General features: G+C 37.7%; 1 protein-coding gene across 4 annotated transcripts in view; it reads left to right on the top strand.

Annotated features, from left to right (window-relative positions):
- Window positions 1–23344, top strand: part of MEIS1 (Meis homeobox 1) — a 144100-nt gene that overhangs the window by 115334 nt on the left and 5422 nt on the right. For all 4 annotated transcript variants that reach the window (XM_029071680.2, XM_029071681.2, XM_029071682.2 and 1 more), the window contains exon 9: window positions 5621–5697. In XM_029071680.2, coding sequence (XP_028927513.1) covers window positions 5621–5697 — 77 coding nt within the window. The remainder of the gene's footprint in view (window positions 1–5620; window positions 5698–23344) is intronic.

Below are 23344 nucleotides of genomic sequence, written 5' to 3'. Positions count from 1 at the left end.
AGACAATAAGGAAGCATTATGGATTTCTTTTTTTTTATTTAAGGAAAAGAAGTATCCTACATAAATGTAATTGTTACAGTGTAAGTCAGTCAGAACCCATACTTAGGAAAGAAAAATAGTACAGCAAGTGTACTTACAGTGAAAAAGTTTTGGTTGGCAAAATTTCAAGTTAAATGTAAAATTAAATTAAGGTAATTTAGCCAGTTCATCCTCCATCTTTTTTAGACAATGGAAAATTACTAAATGTTGTTTAGGCCCTTATTATTCCTGATTGTAAAACAACAACAACAACAAAAAAAACCAAAAGAAACTCACGGACATTTAACAAAGCACAGGAATTTTAGTGGTTAAACATGGAAAGTCCATGAGGAGCTTTTTTTTTTTCTTTAAAGGGAGTATCTCTCCATCACATATCCAAGTTTAGCTCAAGGTCAGTTTATATTAATGCTGTGGAGGAGGCAGAGGGCTGGAGGAAAAAGGATAAAAGAACTTCCGAAATTGTTCTCCCAACATATTCAGCCAAGCAACAGAACATTGCCTTGATAAGGGTTATATTGGACAGATGCCATAACTCCTCATGTTAGATCGGCTCTTCCAGTGCCTATTCCCATACCTTTTAAAGTATAACATGTAACATTTTGCCTGAAAATTGCTTCTACCTCTATTGCTTTGTTATAGCTGTTTTGCAGTTTTGGTATAGAAGCAGTTGTGTGTCACAAGAAATTACTAATCTGAGGTTTGAGAAGGGACAGTTTAGCCTACCATTATCTCAGCGGCAAGCTCTGTTCAGGATTATTTTCAAATTTTCTGCAGCCATTACAATGTGCTGTTATAGTGGGCAAGGCAGTGAGGGAGAGAATGTTATTGATACTCGGTTACCAGGGCAGATAAGATAAAGTGTATCACTGTCCTGGCATCCCCATTTGCAGTCAGTGGTGGAAAATTTGATGAAAGGAGCACATTTGGACAAGGAGTATCATTAAGATATGAAGCTGGACATTTTCCATCTGTATTTACTGAAGGGTTTCTTTTTCCCCATTGATGGTCATCAGAAGAAGTCTTATTGATTGTTTTGGTAAACAAGCTCTCTTTGTGTGTTAAACAAACTGACTTTTAATGCCACAGTGCAGCTCTCCCTTCTAAATACAATATAAAAATAGCTTTCATGAATAAGCGAGTGATCGCTTGGTCACTTTTATTTCTTTTACTGTTAAAACGAGTGCTCAGACACACATTTTGCATTGCTATTTTTAGTATTTCCAACTGTTCCTTAACTGTTCTTAATACCCTGGGCATCCACCCACCTTGGGAATCATTTCCATAGGCAGGCAAACTCCGATAGGGTTATTAAGCAACCACTGCTCTACTAAGTCGTTATTGAGATTAATATTGCAGGGGCTCAAAAGCACATTAATAGTGGCAAACAGTCTCTGTTTCAAGAGTAGATTTGTGCAGTAAAGAGTAGATTTGTGCAGTAAAGAGTAGATTTGTGCAGGCGTCGCATTTTTTCTTTGTGAGGACCGCCGTTTCCTCTTCTGCTCAATGGCTACCATTTACTTTTGGATGGGATGTCACCACGCCCAAGCTAATTTTTTCACTGTATCCTACTTGCCCTCTGTTTCCTGAGGAGGGCTGGTATGCCTTCTCCTAATCCACGTGGGTTGAGTTGGTGCTGGAAGAGGGGGTCAGCTTCCCCATACATAATCACTGTTTTATGGCCTTCCCTCATTCCTGAGGTGTTAATGCAGATCAAATGGGAAACACTCCAGAAAGACCTTTACAGCTACTGCACTACCCTACCCAGGGTCTTAATCGTTAATTCTTATTGTAAGATCTAAAGGTAATTTTGTTTGCTCTCTTAATGTGTTGCAGCCCTCCCAGTGGCCCAAGCATATCCTTTCTCAAATTCCCATCTTGATCAATTGTTTGCAAATAATTAAGCTTTTAAGAGATAATGGCATGAGACTAATGTACACAACAAAGTAAAGGTCTCAAGTCACTGACTATTGGACTGTGGTCAAATTTGCTTTGATATCCCAAGGTGATTAGGGAGATGGGGAGAGTGGAGTCGGCCCTTCATTCATCAGTAAGGCTTCATATTTTTTAGACCAGTGTATTTGTCCTTCTGAGCAAAACCCAAGGGAAGGTGCTCAGGGAAATACAAAGCTGCCATTCTCGTGTTTGCAAAAAGATTATCTGCAAAGGTTTGGAATGAACTTCCTATTTCTCTATAAAATGGCAACTCTCAGGGTTCCCTCTTTATCTCTATTGCAGTGTGATGTCTGCGACAGCCCCGTGGGTGGGAATGCGGGAGGACTTCGAATGTTTTTACAGCAGACTCTTGCCTGTGGCCCGTAGGCCCTTTGTCGGAAAAAAAAAAAATTAAAACTACAAAGGAATAGCTCATTCAGTCCACAAAAAAAAGCTTATATAAGAAGGATGCACAGCATTTAAGATATTTTAAACATATTAAGTTTCAGTTAAAAAGCCTACCCCTTTGTGAACTTTTGGCTGGCTGGGGATTAGCTACATGAAGTCATGGCTTTCATGTGATTATAGCAATTATAGATTTTTCATGAAATTGGAAGTTTATGCTACACTAAGCCAATAACTACTAGACTGTGGGGGTTGGGGGGGGGAGGAATCTTGTGCCCTTAAATGTACCCTGATTTAGGAATTTTGTTTTGATATATTTTAGCGATTACAGTGGCCATACTATCCCATTGCCCTAATTTTATCCGGTCTTGTCCATTTGGAAAAAAAATCTTGAACAATTGAAAATTGCTTAATGGAGACAGAGTTCTTGATCCCAATAGCTTGAGGCTGCTTAGCAATTATTGCTTGCTGCATGAAATTAGACACAGTTTGTTCCAATTACTTAAAATCAGATCACATGAAAAGTGACAGAAGGAAATAAGAAGAATAAAACTTTCTCAATATATGATATTTATATTATGAAATCAGAAGCCAAATTAAATGAAGAAGGCACTACAGACTTGAACTTGAAGTTTTGAAGAACTCGTTTTGGTCCTTTCAAACGGAACTGACTATTTTAATGGTTCGAGGAGAATTTGCAGAACGACGCTTGCTGAAGTCAAATATGAATTCCATTTGTTTCATAAGAATGTATATACATTGACTCACAAACAGGCATGAAAACATCCTCTTCAAAGCCTAGCATGAGTAAATTACTGTAACAATTCCCAATTTGCAATGTAACTAAGAATAAATGGCATAAATATTAATAATATGGCCATCAGATTAAATTGGAGAGACTATTGATATACTACTGAACGTAGTGAGACCCAGTGGTTTCCAAGAGGACTAAAAATATTCTGTGGGAAAATGTTATCGAAGGGAAAGATTCTTTATATATGCACTAGGCTGGAAATTTTGAAGTTAAATGCTTTCAACAGGGAAATAGTATAAATGAATTTAATCATTGTAGATTTGGAAATGGATTTAATGTTCTTGGAATGGGTTGTAAATTTGGTTTCTGGGCCTGGAAATATTGGCTTGGTGCAGTTTTGTCATGTTAGAGCATTATGTTACCAATCATTTGAAATACTGTTATATATTGATGTTGGGTCATGTATATTGGGTCACATAAGACCATGGAAGAATAATTACAGAATTTGGGCCCAAATTAGTGGCAGAATAAACTACTTTTTTGGCCCGTTTCTTGAAACGATGTCATTAACATTACTGAATGTCTATTTGTGCAGCATTTAGAGAGCATGCATCTGTCAGTGGCAGTTAAGAATTTCTGAAGCAGACCTGGTTGGTTCTAAACCATATTCAGTGGAAAGCATGTTGCTATGAGACCATATACTTTAGGCCCAAATTCTAATTAAGTAACAAATTCATTCGATTTACATATTTATGAGATCTTAGATGCGCTTAGTGATACGATTACATACAGCAAGGTATTGATCCTAATATCTTTGAACAGTATTATATTTATAAACCCTTTGGATGCAAGCTTTAGTTGGCTATGCCTTTTGGTACTTCACTGATAAAGACGAAATGCAGTGATTTTACTCTACCCTGTCATTCATTCAATTATATTTATTGAGCGCTTACTCTGTGCAGAGCATTGTACTAAGTGCTTGGAAAGTACATCTAGGAAGGCCTCCATGGGAGACCCTAATAGGGCCTCTGAGCAGAAATAAGAGAGGGAACTATGCAGCCAATTTTCATTGAACTGAGATAACCCACCCAGAGTAGTTTGAGGCTCACTGATCGAGTGGCTGCTGTGGAATGGAAAAAAATGAGTTCTGCCTCTGATTCATGAGATAAGGATAGGTATGTGTAGTCTGTGCATTGTGTGGAAGCTTCCTTACCTGTAAAATGGAGGAAACCTTCCATGTGTCTCCCTCAGAAGGCTGTAGTGAGAATTAATTATGATGTCATCTGAAAATATTTGACACTCTTTAGAGAAAGCCACTGTTAGCTCATGAAAGCAAGGACGTGTGCATTATTGATTTAGTGACAAAGCCAAAGAAAATTGAAATGTTTACAGAAACAGCTGACATCTCCACTCCTACCCCCCAACACACTAATCGTCTCATATCTATTGAACTTGTAAAAATAATATATAAAGGTACTGAGGCAGCCATTAACATGCTTTTTTGAACCTGCTACATTCGATGCTATTAATGAAATTAATGATTATTAGCATGCAATGTACCAGACTTAAGCTTAGGGTTCACAGACAGTAAAATTCCACGTTGGATTCGCCTTTCCTACAGGTAATAGCCAACAGACTGGATAATTTATTGGGAAGTTATTTTCTTATTAATTTCCAAATATGAGGATATATTAATCAGTGGGAATTCTATTGCCAGTTCTCCCTTTTCTTTCAAGTGAATGAAAATGGTAGTGTTGACCACTCTTAAGTCATCTATGTTTAGGTTTTGCTCTTCCAAGTCTAATTTTGGCATGAATTTTCCTCCAAATAATTTTCATTTTGTCATTGTCCTCTTTCCTAGTTCTGTTTTTATACTGTGCCTCATGGTGGAATGCAAGAGAGCTATATTATTAATTGCAGGCAAAAATAAATTGATCTTTAACCTTGCTGTGGTTCTGTTTTCTGAATTCCAGCATTTGTTGACAGGACAGAGACTTTAGAGGCAACTTATTTTTGCTCCCTGAGAAGTATGATCAAGGTCCAGTTTTCTCAACTATTGAGAGCAAGAGTCTCAGTGAATAATCGCTGAGAGGTTTCTATTCAAAAATAATTTCCCGTGAAGTGACACAGTCTTTGAATTTGGTACTGTCAGTTGAAAAAAAATAACAAAACTCTATCCTAACTTTAATTCTCTGCATACAGCAGGTACTAAACTTATTGTTATTGCAACAAATAAAACCGTTAAGTATAAAGTCAGTATCTAGGTACTGCAAGTATCCTAAATAGCTATTTATACACTTCACTAATCTTTGTAATTGGCTTGTCTTTTACTGTCATTAATTAGATGATGTAGTATTCCATTAATAATTATAAAAGTAACACACCTCAGCATTCTCACTTTTAATTACAGACTTCACCAGGCTCTTAGGTTACTGAAAAAAGTGGTCTAGATTTTCTATTCTAAGAGTTGTATATTTTCATTTCTTTCAGCATCCTTACCCTTCCGAAGAACAGAAAAAACAGTTGGCACAAGACACGGGACTCACCATACTTCAAGTGAACAATTGGTAAGTAATTTGACTTAGTGTTTACATACAATCAGTATTCCAGCCTCTGGCAACCTGCAACTAATGATTTGCATTAAGAAGACACACCCAGCTGTTGCCTTCTTTCCCTGGTGGTTTGTGGATGCAGAAGTGATTTTGTATGTAGGCTGTTTTCTTAGGGAGAAAGGAAGGAATAATTGCACTCGTACAGCTAGGGTGGCCACTTGTCCTATTTTCAGCTGAACTGTCCCAAGTTCAGAGTGAGTGTGTGTGTGTGTGTGTTGAGTGGGTTGTCAGTGAAAGAGTTTAAAGCATTCTTGAGCTTGAGCTCTGGCCGTTCCCACCAAAACTACAACTAACAGCCATATTTTGGTATAAATAAACATTTTCTCAATGTACATCAATCATATTCTGAAATATTTCTTTTCCCCTAGACTGCCGGAAAGTCAACTTACAGTGTTTTTTTAAAATTGGGTTTTTTTTCTGTTTTCTCAAATTCGCCACAATTTATATCAGCCATGTTTCATTTTCTTGCTCAACAGAATTCAGTTAGATTTTTTCAGTTTCTCTGAGGTTACGTCCAAGGAGAATCTGTTTCTTCTCCCATTGGTGTATTGAAAAGGTCAAAATTCTTTCTATTTTCCATCAGTGGTGTTCCTTGTTATCTTGAAGGTAGTGCTTAAGTTGCTATTTTTAGTGACTGAAGTTAAATGGTGAGACCCAATCAAAAGAATTCAAACTTAATGAACAAGTCTGTGGCAACAAGACTTTCAAAAAGTAAGATTTATAGCCCTCTGTGTATTGAAACCGTCATATAGGGAACCAGAGTAAGTGTCAAATTTGAAAGGCATCAAAATCTAATACCCTTTAAAACTAAGTGTATCTAATTAATTCTTCTAATATTTTTAGATTAGTGTTTATGATGGGGAAACATTATCCTCTTTGAAGTACAACCTAGAAAAAGGGCCAAAGCCAGCAGAAAGCCATCTGGGAAAAAGGAAGAGGGAGTGCTAGTTTGCAGACAAAAGTATTTTTTTTCCATTCAATAAGTGTCAGAGATTAATATTACTGAAGCTCTGATTACATGGCCTAATCCATTTTAGTGAATAAATTTGGTCTTGATGCCCATTGCACCTACATTAACAAACCCTTCTCTGTTAGAGAGACTAGGAGCCTATGGGAGAGATTTCAGATATATTAAACCCCATTACAGAAAATGTAATTTCTGTCAATATAATCCCATGTATTCTTCAATTTAGTACTTTAGAGATAACAAGCTACTTACAATATATTTGCCTTTGGAGGATTAATTTACAAAGTGCACTATCTGTGAGACACAGACAAATTCACATAAGCATAGCTTGTAAGGGTTATCAATTTCTGTGACCTTACAGCAGCCTTGGGAGATCAATTTTTTGCAGCCCTTTTAGTCAGTGGATAAGCAACAAACTGAATGCTCGGTGTATCTAAAACTGTGTTTCCAGAAGTAATGCATTTTTTTAAGTCTCTATGGAATCTTCCTTTTAAGTCCCATTGAAACCACAGTTTGGAATGAGGTATTTTAATTTTTATCTAGGCCACATTTCATGTATCTTCAGAGGCAACACTTTTTCTGCATAAGCAGTTTTTCTGTTGTTTTCTCAAGTTGACTCCTGAATGCATTAAAAAAGTCTTAATACGTTCCCTGACAATAGTCACACTGTGGAGCGGTTAACTCCAGTTCGGGAGACCGAAGGCAGGTGGCTATTGACAGATAGTTGTTTCTACAGGTGGAGTAGCCTTCTGTTTCTACTTCTCAATGCTAGCAAATGAATTCTGTAAATTTAACTACCGATGGTATCTTGAGAAAGGAAGAGTTCTGATACTGCCTGGTGTGTGTGATGGAAGATCCTCAAAGCCATGTGTAAATGAAGGCACCCTCCTTAACGTTAAGAAAACTCTGAACAGAAATTTCCAGAGCATTTGGAAAATTCATCTTTTCATCCAATCGTTAATCTAAAATCAAGATAGTTATCTATCTTTTCTGTGTCATGCTCTGCCACAGAGTTCGGGAAATATTGTTGACTGACTAATTTTGTTATTTGAAAGTAGGTACAGATGAAGGATCTCATTTAGGGGCATGACTTCCAAGAGTCATGGTCTAATGGAAACTTTAATTAAATAACTTTTAAAGCATAAGTAGATACTATTCTCTGCATCACCACGGTCTGTCCTTTATGGGTTTTTATCACTGGAGACATTCACTTCATTTTGATCAAAGCAAACCTAATGTCATTCATATAACTGGAAATATCTGTTACAGATTTTTGTAAATGGAAGAGCTACGTGTATTGGTGGATGCGAGACTTTTACATGGTTGGGCTCTTGTTCTTTGACAGCTGTTTCATGGAATTACAGCTAAATTGCTGGTGGCTGGGAGTTTCCTCTGTGATTTCAAGTTACAGAGTAGGTCAAGATTATTGTCAATCATGTCTGTTGAAACAGTGACGTTCCAATACTTGATTTGGCTTATTATTAAAGGGCAGTGATGCTAAAATGAAAGTATCCAAAAGGCATCTTAAAGAGATTGATGAAGTGACAGAAAACAGAAACTGTGATACTTTCATGTACTAAAATGGAAATGATCTTTCTCTTTCCTAAATTAGAGGGAAAAATCTTATTTATTTGGTAGGGATTACCCCAGAATGGATTCCCCAGTTCCTTTCTTCTGAAGGTGGCTACGGTATCAATTTAAGATTTGTCTGCATTTCTTCAATTTATTCTCATGTCATTCTGTAGCAGCAACTTTCTAAAATCTCTGCCTTCACTTTTAGATTCTTCGAAACTTGTTAACCCACATGTACATTTTGGTATTAGTGATGAGTCACTGTAAATCACTGGTGCAGAGATTAAATGAAATGCTGAAGGGCAGGCGGGGTGTAGATCAGTCAAGAATTATTGGCAGCCACATAACAAATGGGAATATGCAAGTGTGCCTGAAAAACATTACTCTGATAGTAAGCCCAGAGAAGAAATGTTGGATTTCCTAAAGGAGCTGCTGCATACACTCATAATAAATTCTTCAGCTTCATCATTCGGTATACTTAAGGACTTTTTAAAGTTTACAGAAGGAAGAAGGTTTCTTTGTTCTTGTTGAGTTGGTTAAAAAATTGAATTAAATATGGACTGTGGTAAATGTTTAAATTTGATCTTAAAGAGAAATCGGTTTAATGCCCTTTTATTTTCTTCATGACAACTGGACCAATAGGAGAAAGAAAATAAATCCAAAGAAGACTTTTCTTCTCTGTTCATATTCCATGATGCCCCTTGGGGATGCAGCTCTCACATGCCATTGGTTTTCGAAATGATCGAGTTTCTGAATTAGATTCTAAAATTGATTAGAACGAATAGATGTTTTAGGTCACATTCACCCTGGCAAAATGAAGAGCAAAAATGAAGCAACTGTCCTAATAATATTTCAGGCCAAAAATATGTTTGCAGCTGAAATGCTCAAATAGTTGAAACCAAACTGTGTTATGAAAAGGTGACGCCATATCGGATATCAACTTTATAACTCACATTTTTTTTTTCTTGTTGTGCAAGTAGAGTACCTCCGTCTCCTCTAGACTGTATCCTCCTTGGGGCAAAGAGCATATGTACCAGTTCTCTCCCGAGCACTTAATACAGTGCTCTGCACACAGTAAGCGGGCAATAAATACTGTTGATTGATTGACCCATTTCTCCTGAGACATAGGGCTTAAGGAAAACCTGTGCTGTACTGTTCACTCATTATCCTACACTTCCTGCCTCATGCAACCATTTCTTCTGATACCATCTTGTGCCACACCTAAGCAGATGCAGGTCATCAAAAGAAAATTCCTTAATTTTGTCACTAGGGACTATCCTATGTGCCTGAAATGGGCTTTCTTGGCAAAACTGGGTATGCTTTACTGTTTTTATGGCTTGAGTTGTAGTTTTGATTTAAATTTTTTGATTGAATGATTTTTTTGGAGGTGCCTTTAATGTAATGAGAAAAAATCCAAACTAGCCCCCTGTCCCTCCAGTATCAGCTAATAGTGCATTTCCCAGCACCTTCTCCATTACCCATTTCAGTTGGACATTAACCATAAAAAAGGCCCTTATGCTACAAGAAACATGACATAGAGCTCACGGGGTGTTTTTCTTTTGCGATTAAAATATTCTGTTCTATGATTGAGACATACAGAAAGAGAAACATTGTCACTTATCCCAGAAAAGAGTTAGGGTAGGGTTTATTGTGCAATTTTTCCAGTTCACCTCTTCTGAGGAAAAACCCTCTCCCATTAAGAAACTGTTCTTAAAATAACCATTTCTTTATTTTTTCAGTAGGCAATGTAGACTCTAAATGGTATGTAGTCTGTTTGATACAGTCTGTGTGTAGCAAGAGAATATTTTTCTTTTCCTTTCTCCTTATATTCATATATCTTAACATCCAAGGGCATATTTTATGTAACAATTCCATGCGTACAGTTTATGATTTAAGACTGAAAAGCGAGTGTTGCTTGCCATTTATTACCAGGAAAATAGTGTGTTTTCCTTGGAGGTTCTAAGCCTCTGGCAGGTAAAATAGTAAACTTGTCTTAAGAAAATAGAATCTCTTTTATTTTAGTAACAACTCAAAGTTGTAAAGGTCAAGTTGCTCTTTGATTCATTGTAATCATTTCACACATTTTTATGCTTAATCAAAGATCTAGTAAATGTAGGTGCTTAGTTGTTAAAACATTCACAAATTATCTCTTCAATGTCCATATTCTAAAATCAATCCAAGGGTCATTGGATTTCAAAGAATTGTTCTGCTTTAGCCTCCCAACATAATTTAATAATACATTTACAGATGTTGCTTAAACATTAGCAATATATTGTTTTGTCAATATTCGTGACCAGATGTAGAAAAGAATATATTTCCTTATAGGAAGTTCTGCATTTTAATTCTGTTGCGATTTGGAAGTAAAATAAAAGACATATGGTCAGTTTTCTTGGCTTTAATTTCCCAGAAAGAGGGAAAACCAAAAATACATGTACTATTGAGCAGGTGGTAATAATTTTGAACTTTTCAGACTATAGTTATAACAAGTTAACCTTCCAAGCTGAATAATGAAACATCAGGTGCAGTATTCAAATATTAAAAAGATACCTAATTTAAAGCCCCCTACAACCGAGTTTTTAAACATTTTTGTTTTTATTGACTTAGCTAATTGTTCTACTTTTCTCCTTGAATTTCAATTATAATAATAATATTATGTTTACAGTCTCATTCTGTGCTTAGATTACAGCAATCAGTAATGCACACTAGATAAAATGCCACCTAGCTACTCACAAGAAAATATTGAAATCAGTCAAAAAAATGTTTAGCTTGCATATTGCCTGAGACAATCCTGGAGAGTTGCCAGACAACCAAGGTATTATTAGAAAAGCTGAGCAAATAGCTCACAGGGAGAAGAGCTATGAATTTAGAAACCATCAGGTATTGTCATGTCAGAGGATCTTAGGAGTTCATCATTGACATTGCTTCTGTCTGTATATTTGAAAATTTCCAGCAAACGATTCTCTTTGAAAATCACATATAGCCAGCTAATTGTACTTTGCTCCTGTTTTTTGTTTGTTTTTGTTTTGTAGCAAATTTGTCCACGGATTTTGCTCGGGAGATGGTCATTAATAAACATACGCTAATTTCTTATGAAGATGGTAGATGTTTACGTGCAACACTCCATGTAGGTCCTGGCATCTCTGCTACTGGCTGGGACTTTCTTCTTAAATTGTTGGGGGGATATTGTGGGAACAAATCAGGACCTTCTAATCAAGAAAAACACATTTTTGCAAAATTTTTGGACAGTGTAATTTTGTTGGTCCTCCAGCCTGTGCTTTAAGCTGTTTTAGAGCCCTTAATTGAAACAAGATAAATTACAAAGTCTTACAGGGGAAGTGCCTACCTCTGGTGTAGGGTTTTCTTGGGGAGCCATGATGATGGTATTTGTTAAGCGCTAAGTATGTACCAGGCACTGTACTAAAAGCTGGAGTGGATACAAGAAAATTGAGTTGGGGACTGTCCCTATCCCATGTGGGACTCACAAGGTTCTAGCTTTCCCAACTCTGTTTGGAGACTCAGTCAGACTAGAGGCAAATGACTGATTGAGTTATTATTATTATTATTATTACTACTAATAATATTACTACTACTAATAATGGTATGTGTTAAGCGCTTACTTTGTGCCAAGCACTGTTCTAAGCACTGGGGTAGATATAAGTAAATTAGGTTGGACCCAGTCTCTGTCCCACATGGGGCTCACACTCTTAATCCCCATTTTACAGATGAGGTAACTGAGGCCCAGAGAAGTTAAGTGACTTGCCTAAGGTCATACGGCAGACAAGTGTTGCTGGGATTAGAACCCTGGTCCTTCTGACTCCCAGCCCCATGCTCTATCCACTAAGTCAGACCACTGATTTTCTAAATAACATATATTTCGGGAGTACATTCTCTTTTGAGTCAATAGATACATGGGGTGATATAGATAGGAGTGGTAAATAATAATTGGGTGTAGATTGTTAACATTATTCCATTTAATTCAGGCATTTCTGTTCAGAGAATGGAAAAGACCATCCCAGATTTGGAAGACCAGGCTATGGAAGTCAAATCTGAATTAGAGAAGCAGCGTGGCTCAGTGGAAAGAGCATGGGCTGGGGAGTCAGAGGTCATGGGATCGAATCCAGGCTCTGCCACTTCTCAGCTGTGTGACTTTGGGCAAGTCACTTAACTTCTCTGTGCCTAAATTACCTCATCTGTAAATGGGGATTAAGACTGTGAGCCTCATGTGGGACAACCTGATTACCCTGTATCTACCCCAGCGCTTAGAACAGTGCTCTGCACATAGTAAGCGCTTAACAAATACCAACATTATTATTAATTTGTTTTTCTTGGTCAGAGAAGATAGTTGGTAAGGGAAGACACTAGTGGCTGACTGATGGTCCTTTTTAACTTTGATAACATTTCCCTTTTAAGCCTCAAGCAATTAATACAGTTGGCAAACAGAATTTGGAACATTTTGTGATGGGGGCTGGGGAAAGAATCTCCAAGTGGGAAAAGAAGGAACGGTAACCATAATGTTAAGATTGTAAATGATCTCTGTCCAATACTAACACATCAGGCGTGCCACAAGTGGGAAAAAGTCATCTTTAAGGGTTGAGGACAGCATAAAAAGGAATTACATTTTTCAGTAATTTTCCCCATTTGAAACAAGCAAATCAGTGACTTAAATTTATTTCACCCAGCAATGATTTATCACCAAACATGAAAAAAGTATGCTTTGTCATTGTAAAGTTTTTAATAAAGATAAATCAACAGTTACTTTAGCTGTATGCTGTGTGCTGGAGACAATGTTTATATGTACCGAGAGCATGATAGATAATGGACTTGGTATTTTCAAAGTTATTGTGCAGCAAAATTTGTTTTTTCCTCAGGCATTCAATCTCCTGCTACAGTAATTTTGTACCTGACAAACTTTTTAGTGGATGCATTAATAATCTGTAACTAATGGGATGTCAGATGTCAGTAAGATAAGATTAAAAGATTGTTTAAGCATTATCCTGTGGCTCCTTTTTGAGCATTTTATAGGTCAGAAAAATAACTTTTTGTTTCTTTATATTTTTTAATATGGTTTGTTTCCAAGGATAAGAGAGAACTATATTAACAGAATCCCTTCATGCAGAAGCCTATTTGTGTTTTGTGTGAATCAAGGGAGACAAATGTCTGTCTAACTAGACTTCTGATAGTTCAAGATGGAAATGTGTTTTTTTTTTCTTTTAAGAAATGTTGTAAGGAGAACTGAAGCTTTTACAGAGTGGGGGAAGGGGAAGCTTTAAAAGTGTGTAGTTTCCCAACAAGTCAGGTTTAGGTCTACTCTTGTCAAATCTGTCTTAAGAGTGTTTACATATAGTTTGCCTTTCTGGTATTTTGTACTTGCACAGACCTGATCTCCACCTATTTTGTGTCAACAGTTGCTGAGATGGGTGTACAGTGATTAACCATTGAGAACTGAGGCACCGACAAGCTGAGAACTGTGCCCTCAGAGACCCCCTCTCTCTCTCACTTACATCATAAACTTGCTCCAGGCTGCGCCTACATAAAACAAACTGCATTTTTGAGTGGTTAAAAAGTCAGTCTGAAATATTAAAAATGGGGCAAATGTTGCCTCCTTGTTGGCTGAAACAATTTTCTCTTTTCAAAAATGAAACAGAGCCAGAGCCGTAGGGAAGGAAGTGCTTTTCGGGCCCACGTTGTGCGGAGTCTGGTCTTTAAAAGACCTGGTGAAAATGATGGATGGCTTTTCTGTAGCAGGTTAGGTGGTTTTTTTTTTCCAAGGGAGTGAGATACCATCTCTTAAAATCCAACTTCGTAACCTTAAAACCTAGCAGTTTCAAAGTCTATTTTACATACACTGGAATATAATGATTGGATGTTCAGTAGAGAGTAGCAATTACAATCTAGTCATGTTCATTTGCCTCTAGATTTTAATTTCACCATTAAGAGGTCGCTTGCACTTTTGTGTGAGGCCCAAGAGCATTTCATTTTACTAAATAGATGCCATTTCTAACAGAAGAACAATTGTAAGCTTTTCATCTTTTTAAATTTGGGGGTAAATTAGCCTCTATTTCCTTTCTGAATTCCTCATCTTCCAAAGGAAGCATTACTAAGGATGAAAATATCTCAAAAATATCAGGGCTCATCTTACCAATAAGGAAAGAGAAAAGTGTTCATCTTTTCAAGGTAAAATATGTAATACCTCTTTGGTATTTATAAATTGCTAGCCAATGAACTAATAGAACGTTAGTAGCCCCAAAGAAACACACATTTCCAACCGGAAGTCTCACTGGTGGGATAGATCAAGACAGTATTGATTTTTTTTTTTTTAATCAGTGTTTTCCAAGCTTAGGGTAGGACAGCTGGGGGAAAACAAACAAACTTTTAAACAGGATTTAAAAAACAAACTAATTTGCATTATTTAGTCTATTCCACTCAAGGCCACTATTTACAGATCTAGAATAACTCGATGGTGCTCAAAGTGTGTTGTAAGATGGCCATTTGCTATTTGGTTGGAGGTGAGCTAGTAGGCTCCTGCTAATAATAGTTAACCTTCCGTAAGGTATTTATTAAGTGTTTACTGTGTGTCAAGAACTGTACTGAGCACTGGGGTAAGTACAAGATATTTAGATTGGTCATAGTCCCTGGCCCATTTGGAGCTCACAGTCTAAGTAAGAAGGAGTAGGATTTAATCCCCATTTCACAACTGAGAAAACGGGGGCAGAGAAAAGTTAAATGACTTGCCCAAGATCACAGAGCAGGAGAGAAAGGAGCTGGGATTGGAAGCCAAATCCTCTGATTTCCAGGCCCATGCTCTTTCCACTAGGCCATACTTCTTCTCTGATTACTGTCAGTTAGATCTGTTGACTCACAGCAGCAGGACCACCATGACCACTGGACATTTTTGTAGCCCAACAGCTCAGAGTTGAAGAACATACTGCTATTCCTAGGGCAAGGTGAGAATCTTGAATTACAGGTGACTCATCACAGTTATCTCCAGCTAAATTAATCATTGTATTTATTGAGTGCTTGCTGTGTGCAGAGCATTCTACCAAGCACTTGGGAAAGTACAATATAACAACATAACAGAGTTGATAGACACATTTCCCACCCACAGTGAGCTTACAGTCTAGAGGGGAGCTTGAAGTCTACTTTAAGATTCAGTCCCGAGAAGAAAGCCGAGTGTGCTGCTCTATTTAAATATCAACTGAGTCATTAAGGCCACTGAAAGATCAAGTATTTTTATGGTGAAAGTAGCAGAAGTAACCAGATGGGACTTTGTCCCCGAAACCTCCCCTGCTCTCAACTCTCATCCGGCTGTGTGTCTGCTTCCACATTTCTCCCTCAGAACTCCTGCTGCAGTCTCTGCTCCCACTCCCTCTCACCAGAGACTCTCCCAAGAGGGCAGCCAGCTCTGCTGCTCTTCAGGCTCCTTGGCGCAGGCCCTTCTGTCTCCTTCCTCCTGGATTCTGTTCCTGTTTGTCTCCTCTGTGGCACAGCTCTCCTAGGCAAAGAAAATGTCTATTCTGTATACATTTAGATAGTTTTAGGTTTGAATCCACCAATAACGAGTAAGCTCTTTGTGTGCAGGGGATGTTTCATGCTCTCGCTCTACTTTTCCCAGCACCTACCATTGAGTGCTCAATAAATACCATTATTTCTATGACTTAGGCTAAATAGCATCATAGGACACAGAAAACCTGCAAGAAATCATCTTGAAGTCTAGCTTGAAGACTGTGTCCAACCCAACTTGCTTGTATTCACCCCAGTACTTAATAAAGTGCCTGGCACATAGCGCTTACAAAATATAATTGTTATTATTATTAATAATAATTCTGATTCCATGCAAGGGCAACTACATCTGGGATTCCCAACAGTCTCCCAACAAAACCAGCAGCCAAATCCCAGATTAGATTAGATATGTTCAAAACGGATGGAATTCTGGACAAATGAGCTTCTAGGTTTTAAAAATAACATGTGCCTACTAGGACAGATTTTGTCTCGTGATGCATGGAGTTGCCTTTACTTTTTCTTTGTAATGGTATTTGGTAAGCACTTACTGTGTCCCACATAGGGCTCACAGTATTAATCTCCATTTTACAGATGAGGTAAAAGGCACCGAGAAGTAAAATGACTTGCACAGGGTCCCACAGGAGACAAGTGGCAGAGCTGGGATAAGAACCTAGGTCCTTCTGACTCCCAAACCTGTGCTCTATCCACTACTTCTCAAATTTCAGAGGAGGTTCCTGGTTCTTTGAGTTTATGGTCATGTTGAAGTGTTAATTCCCCACTGATTGGTTATAAGATGGTTCGCTTCTTGCGGGGAGTGAGGGAAGGAGGAAATAGACACTTTGATAAGGATCATTTTTATATCCTTTTTGGGTAAACGGTAAGAAATTTATGGAACATGGTATTTGTTCCTGTGGAAAAGCGAATGATTTGCTTCCAAGTGAAAAGCGATATCCATTTCAGTCAGTCATTCAGTCGTATTTATTGAGCGCTTACTGTGTGCATAACACTATGCTCAGCGTTTGGGCGAGGACAATACAACAGTAAACTGTAGTCACATTCCCTGCCCCAAAATTTGAAGGTCTCTTTATGAGTTATGGCCTTGTACTAGTGTGGGGGTTTTCCAGGGGAGTCGATGTAAACTAGTAGTCGTAGATGTAGAAGCCAGCATGGCTTAATGGCAAGAGCACAGGCTTGGGAGTCAGAGGTCGTGGGTTCTAATCCCAGCTCCACCACTTGTCAAATGTGTGACTTTGGGCAAGTCACTTCACTTCTCTGGGCCTCAGTTACCTCATCTGTAAAATGGTGATTAAGACTGTGAGACCCACGTGGGACAACCTGATTACCTTATATCTACCCCAGGGCTTAGAACGGTGCTTGGCACATAGTTAGTGCTTAACAAATACCATCGTTATTATTATTATTAAACTCCTCTGAAAGCTCTTAAAGAGTGTAAGCTATTAAAGGGCAGGGATTGTGTCTACAGACTGTATTGGACTCTCCCAAGTGTTTAGTCCCATGGTATATGTACACAAAGTAAGAACTCAGGGATTAATGGCCTTGTTCTAGTGAAGGGGATTCCAGTGGACTAGATGTTTCTGTACTTTCACCATTCATTCTTTCAGTCATATTTATTGAGCGCTTCCTGTGTGCAGAGCACTGTAGCAAGCACTTGGGAAAGTACAATACAACAATTAACAGTGACATTCCCTGCCCACAACGAGCTGACAGTCTAGAGGTGGGGAGATAGACGTCAATACAAATAAATAAAATGAGGGATATGTACATAAGTGTCATAGGGTTGAGCGGGGCGATGCAGAAGGGAGTGGGAGATGAGGAAAAGTGTATTGCAGAATATTTTGAGAAATACGGGCCTGGAAGTTAGAGGACCTGGGCTCTAATCCCGGCTCGGACACTTGCCTGCTGTGTGACTTTAGCCTTCGCAACTTCTCTATGCCTCAGTTTCCTCATCTGTAAAATGGGGATTAAGACTGCGAGCCTCATGTGGGACAGGGACCGTGTCCAGCCTGATTATCTTGTATCTATCCCAGTGCTTAGAAGAATGCTTCACTCATAGTAATTAAATGTTTGACATATAGTATTTAATAAATACCATAAAAAAGAATATGATTTTTAAAATCTCATCATAATGTTTAGTCCAGGGAATAAATAGAATCTCTTGGAAAGTCTTGAATTCATAATGAAAATAACTTTCTTTTGTTTCAGAAAACCTTTTCAGGAATGTGTAAGAAATACATATATCAAGTAATTGTATATTTTTAAAGTATTGTTTAAAGTGTTGCCAAAATGCAAACAGCCCATAGCTTTTGTTAATATTTTATCATGCACCAAATTTGTCAATGATTTTTTCATCAGTTATCTTAAAAATTTTACACATAGTTAATTTTCTCAATTGTCTTGCACAACTCCAGCTCTCTCTATGGTTCAGTGACAGATATTTCATTACTGTCAGAGAAGTACAGCTGAGATTCAAGAGAAACTTTCTGATACCTCTGATTGATGAATTTGCTGTGATTTGAGTAAATTCCAATTTTATATTTCTAAAGTGGGTGAATAGCAGAGAATATATTTTCTTTCCCATCTTTCCTTTATTCTCCTCTTCCTCCCCCCTCTTAGAGCACTGATGATAATATATTGCAGTCCTGGAAGTGGCTTCATTTGGAGGAGGATGAAAAACCATAAAAGTTGCCAAAATATGATTTCATAAGCATTGACTTGAGATCAAGTCAACTTTTTTGAGTGTGTTGAAATCTTATTTCACAAAGAAAGGGAGTGGAGAGCTTAGATGGCTGATGGTTTCTATTTATGGACCATTAAGTTCAATAACTAACTTCAAGATAAAGTGTCTTTAATAAGTTCAGCCATACTTCTTCTTGGAAGTTTACTTCTCATCTTGGAGTGCAAAGGTAATAGTTGTTAGGAAGAGCTTTAGGAAAATTCAGTAGGGTCTACTTGTCTAAAGGATAGATTGACAGTTATGTTTTGAGGTTTGTGAGGCTCACAGAAATCTTGAGTTTAAATAAAAGTAGCAATAGATTTTACTACCTGTATGCCTATTTTTCCAAAGATGCTGGTAAAGTTGGGATGATTCGTAGCAGACATAAGCAGAAATGTTCATGGGGAGGCAGGGGTGGAAGTAAAATTCATTAATTCTCACTGGTAAAATTCTATTTGGTTAAATTACTGAGACCTAATCCAAGAATTTGACATTCTTCCGACTAAAACAGAATTAAAATAGAATGATCCCACAAACTGATTTTACTAGTCTCAAGAATATTATCTGCTGGATTCGTCAGTGTCCAAATTTGAGAAAGCAGCATTTTGTGGGTAAGATAAGATTAATGCAAATTTATTTTCATTGTTATTTGTGCATGGTTATAGGCATGAATATGTGTAACTATGATCATCAAGGGAAACTGTAACTGATAGATTTCGTGAGAAGAGAAATGCAGTATACACAGAAGACGGTTTTTAACAATAGTGTTTCCTGCCATTTTGTGGAAATAATGTGTTTTCTTATAGTTCATAAGACTGCAGTCAGAAGGAATGCTAGAATATGTTTCAGAATGATTGAAGCGGAGTGCTTTTCTACACTTAATGGCACTACTCCCCATATAAGCCCCCGGCCTACAACCCTACACCGCTCTCTAGTGTGAAATTGACAAGGAACAGTATGAGTGCTGCGGCGGACCTTGAGATTGGGAATGTTGTGAAAATGTTTAGGATCTTTTTGTTGTTGTTGTTGCTGTTGTGGAGGGTTGCTAGGCCAGAAGAGGCAAAGATCCACTCCCACTCCAGCAAATGAACACTGCTTAAAATGAAAATTCAAAAGTCTTTAACTTTTTGCTACATTTATCAGCAGAGGTGACTTAAGACCAGAGAAGGATATGGTCACAAGAAAGACCCTGGTTTTATCATCTTCAGATGGCTAGTCTCATAAAATCTGGTAGGCAGAATTAATGTGGGGAAGGGCCAAGTATACTATTTCTGAAAGTAAGTTTGAATTTTTCACTTTTAGCAGTGTTAGACAGATAACTCTAGGTGGAGGGAGAAGGAGGGGAAGGGAAAAGAGTGCAGAGAAAGGGCAGATCTATGTGAAAAATGTCACCTGTCCTGAAACATGAAGCTGGGAAAATGTACCTTGTGGCTGGGCTTCTGCAGGTCTGTTAATGCCTTTGAAGATGAAAAATAATCTCCCCCAGAAACCCTCTCCCCTTCTGCAAGGAAACCTAACTTGTGCTTCCCTGTGGGGGTGGTTGAACTAAAGGTCAAAGGGAGATGGCTGCTTCCCGGGGTCTGGTTAAGATCCATGTGACCAAAGTTAGAAAGAACGTGGTAAGAGAAAGAGAGTTAGTGAAAGCCTTGGGTAAAGGGGTGGGGGGTTGGGGATGGGGGAGAAAGGGCGGGGGGGGGGTGGTGCAGGGGGAGAGAGAGAGAGGGAGATGAAGAAAGCAATCACAATATGCCCAAGGCTTTAGTGGCCAAAATAAATGAGAAAAAGCAAAACCAAGCATCCTTCCTTCACCTATTCCAGCTAAAGATGTATTTCTAGCCCTTCCCCTGATTCACCTAGAAATAAAATGGTTCTTTTTCTTTTTCCCCAAACACACCATCTCAGGTCTTGCCCAATTAAAACTCTATATGTGCACGAATAGCCTAGAGAAAAGAAAAGATCTAAGTTGTTCACTTCGGCATAAGGTGAAGTTATAAAACCAACTGATTAGTTCCTTTCCTTTTTCCTTATTTGTTTGTCAAAGGAAGAGAACATGTGGTGTGGTATTATTGAGCGAATGGGAGGAGGGTGGAGAGGAAACATCAGAAAAAATAACAATAATGCATCCTCTTGTAATTGTGAGTCTTGTGCCATTCACCCTCTCTCGCTCTCGAAGAGACCAGTTCATTTAAATTGTTTGAATTTCATAATTCATTTTTTCCAGACTGTAATTGGAAGTTTTGGTTTTAAAAAAACATATAACATTCAAAATGGAAAGCAAACTGTGCCACTGTGTAAACAAAGCACAGTTCTAATGGGGCATTTGTAAATGAAGCCTCCTTTTATGGTAGCTTTGACTTGTACTCTGGCAATTCACCCGAGCATCGATCCTCTTTTAGCTTAAAGAAAGTTCATACCCTTAGCAACTTTGTCAACAAAGCAGATGCCATACCTGGCAACCTCTTCAAGAAATACATTCATTAATTTGAGAGCCAAAAATATGAGATTTGAGAATGTTAAAGCTATAAAATAGATTTTATTTTATGTTTCTGCTTCTTAAAATATAGAGGTCAATATGGAAACCAAAGGAAAGTACGGAAAATGGCAGGTGGCAAAAAAATTGTGTGTGGTGGGGGGGATGGTTATTGCTTTCCCAATGATTATTTTGTTGCTTTTAGTGTCTCTCTTAGCTGGTTTGAAAGAGGGTCTTCATGTATATTACACTGCTCTCTTTAGCCTTCCCCTAAAGGAAAAGCTTATTTCTGTTTTCATGTTTGAGTTCCATGTGTCACTGAACAGTTTTATTAAGAGTTCTAATATGAGATTAAGAAAAGTAATTCAATCAGCCTTGTTTTCCAGCAAAGCAGGAAGCCTATTAATTTGGTGTGTGTGATTTTTTTTTTTAATGCATTCATTTAGGTTCACAGAGAGGAAACTTTTAAGGAGGGTTTTTTGAAAATGCACAGTATTTGGAATCTTCTACAATGCAAAGTAAAGCATTTTATTACAAAGGCAGGGAGGATGAGACAAAAGGTTAAAGGGCATTTTGGAAACAAACAGCTGGACCAGTTTATTTAAACAGATACAGGGATGAGGAGCTGACCTCAGTTTGACTCCTAGTGGGAGGAGCAAGAATGTCATTTTATTACTTTGCCCAGAAGGAAAATGTTCTTGTATCTGAATTCACCCTGAAGCCATCCAAACACATATAAGGAAAATACACATGAAACTGTTTAAAGATATAATTAAAAGGTTTCACTGTAAAAAGCAGTAAAAATAGTCAACCGTTCTGAGAGGGAGATGAAACAGGTGATACTGAAGTTTTTAGTCTGTTGATTTACATCAGCAACAAATCGTTATCTGCTATATTGGCTTAATCCCCAGTCTTTTTGAAAGGGGTTCCCAAAACTTAATCAAATAGTAATACAAATTCCTCAATGACGTTGAAGCACATTTGGAAAGTTGGACTATTTGTGGTAATAAAGATTTTTTTATTCTTAAGATATTTAGAGGTGCTTTGGGATTTTGAATAAAAGAGTTCCCAGTAAATGGCCCAAGAGAAAATAAAGCATTTTAACCACTTTCTCGCTTGAGATGGTCAAGGGAGCATTTTGGAGGGACTTTTAAATTTTTGTTTCTTCAGGAGGAAAGGGGAGGGTTAATGGCTCTTCGTGTCACAAGCATATATGTCACACAAGGACGGAAGGACAGAGGGACCAAGGACACATGCAAACACACGCCACCTCCATCCCCTAATGCCCCAATTACAAAACCGAAAACATTGTAGAGATAAATCAATCGATACAATCCACAGAATTATTTAAGCACAGTAGTAAATAGGTAACACGCAGATCATTACCCAAAGCATTTATTAAGTACCCACCTGTAGATGGAGTGTGTTGAGCGCTGAATAAAACAAATTAAACAGTCATGGTCCCTGTCCTCTAGAAGCTTTCAAAGCTTGAACAGTACTCTAAATTAAAAGAATGTTTCTTTTCTGTATTATTTCTTAGCCACTATGAAAATTGTTTTTGATATTGCAGACTATTGATATCAAATAATTTTCTAATTGGTCATGCAGTTAAGACAGCTAATGAAGAACAGTCTTTTTTTTTCCATTTTAATTGGTTATTTCACATGGTGTTTGTGCTACACCTGTGCTTATAATGAGAATGGCGAATTAATCTAACCTTCTGCTCACATGATTCCGATTTTCATGGTTTATACAAGATAATGATAAAATGATTTGCAATATGGTGTGTTGTGATCTATACTTAAAATATTTTTCCTGGTAGTTTCTGGACATTGGATACAAGACCTATATAATTCAAACCACCGATAAAATAGTTCTTAACCTCAACAGATTAAATTTTTGTTAAGCGTTATTGGTTTTAATTGCTGTTAGAAACGAAGGATCATTAAAAGAGGCAGAATATCGAGAAACGTATGCTACTGTGTTGTGGGCATCTCTGCTTTAAGAAACACGTGTCCAAAACCCATGTAATTGCTCTGTATGTATGTGCCATGTTCTTCCATGAAATTGGCAGATTATGACTAGTAGCAATTCAGGCTGAAATTCATACTGGACTATTGTGATACCTTTAATTATTAATGAAACATCATTTCCCTTTTTTCATTGTATATTTTTATGGGCTGCACCTTTTTGATGTATTCAAAGCTGCGTTCATGATCCAAAGCAATTTACTCTTTTCCAGCCTACTGTATTTTGCCCCTATTCAATATTCGGTTTCTCATTCTTAGCCCTTAAGCATTCTGAAACTACCTGAAGAGTTAAAATGTCACAGTTATGATTTGTAGCTACCACATTTTAA

Source organism: Ornithorhynchus anatinus, chromosome 9 (genome assembly GCF_004115215.2).
Source record: "Ornithorhynchus anatinus isolate Pmale09 chromosome 9, mOrnAna1.pri.v4, whole genome shotgun sequence".
In the NCBI taxonomy this organism is placed as follows: Eukaryota; Metazoa; Chordata; class Mammalia; order Monotremata; family Ornithorhynchidae; genus Ornithorhynchus; species Ornithorhynchus anatinus.
The sequence above is the reverse complement of the archived record's forward strand: the minus strand, read 5'-3'. Positions and strand labels throughout refer to the sequence as shown.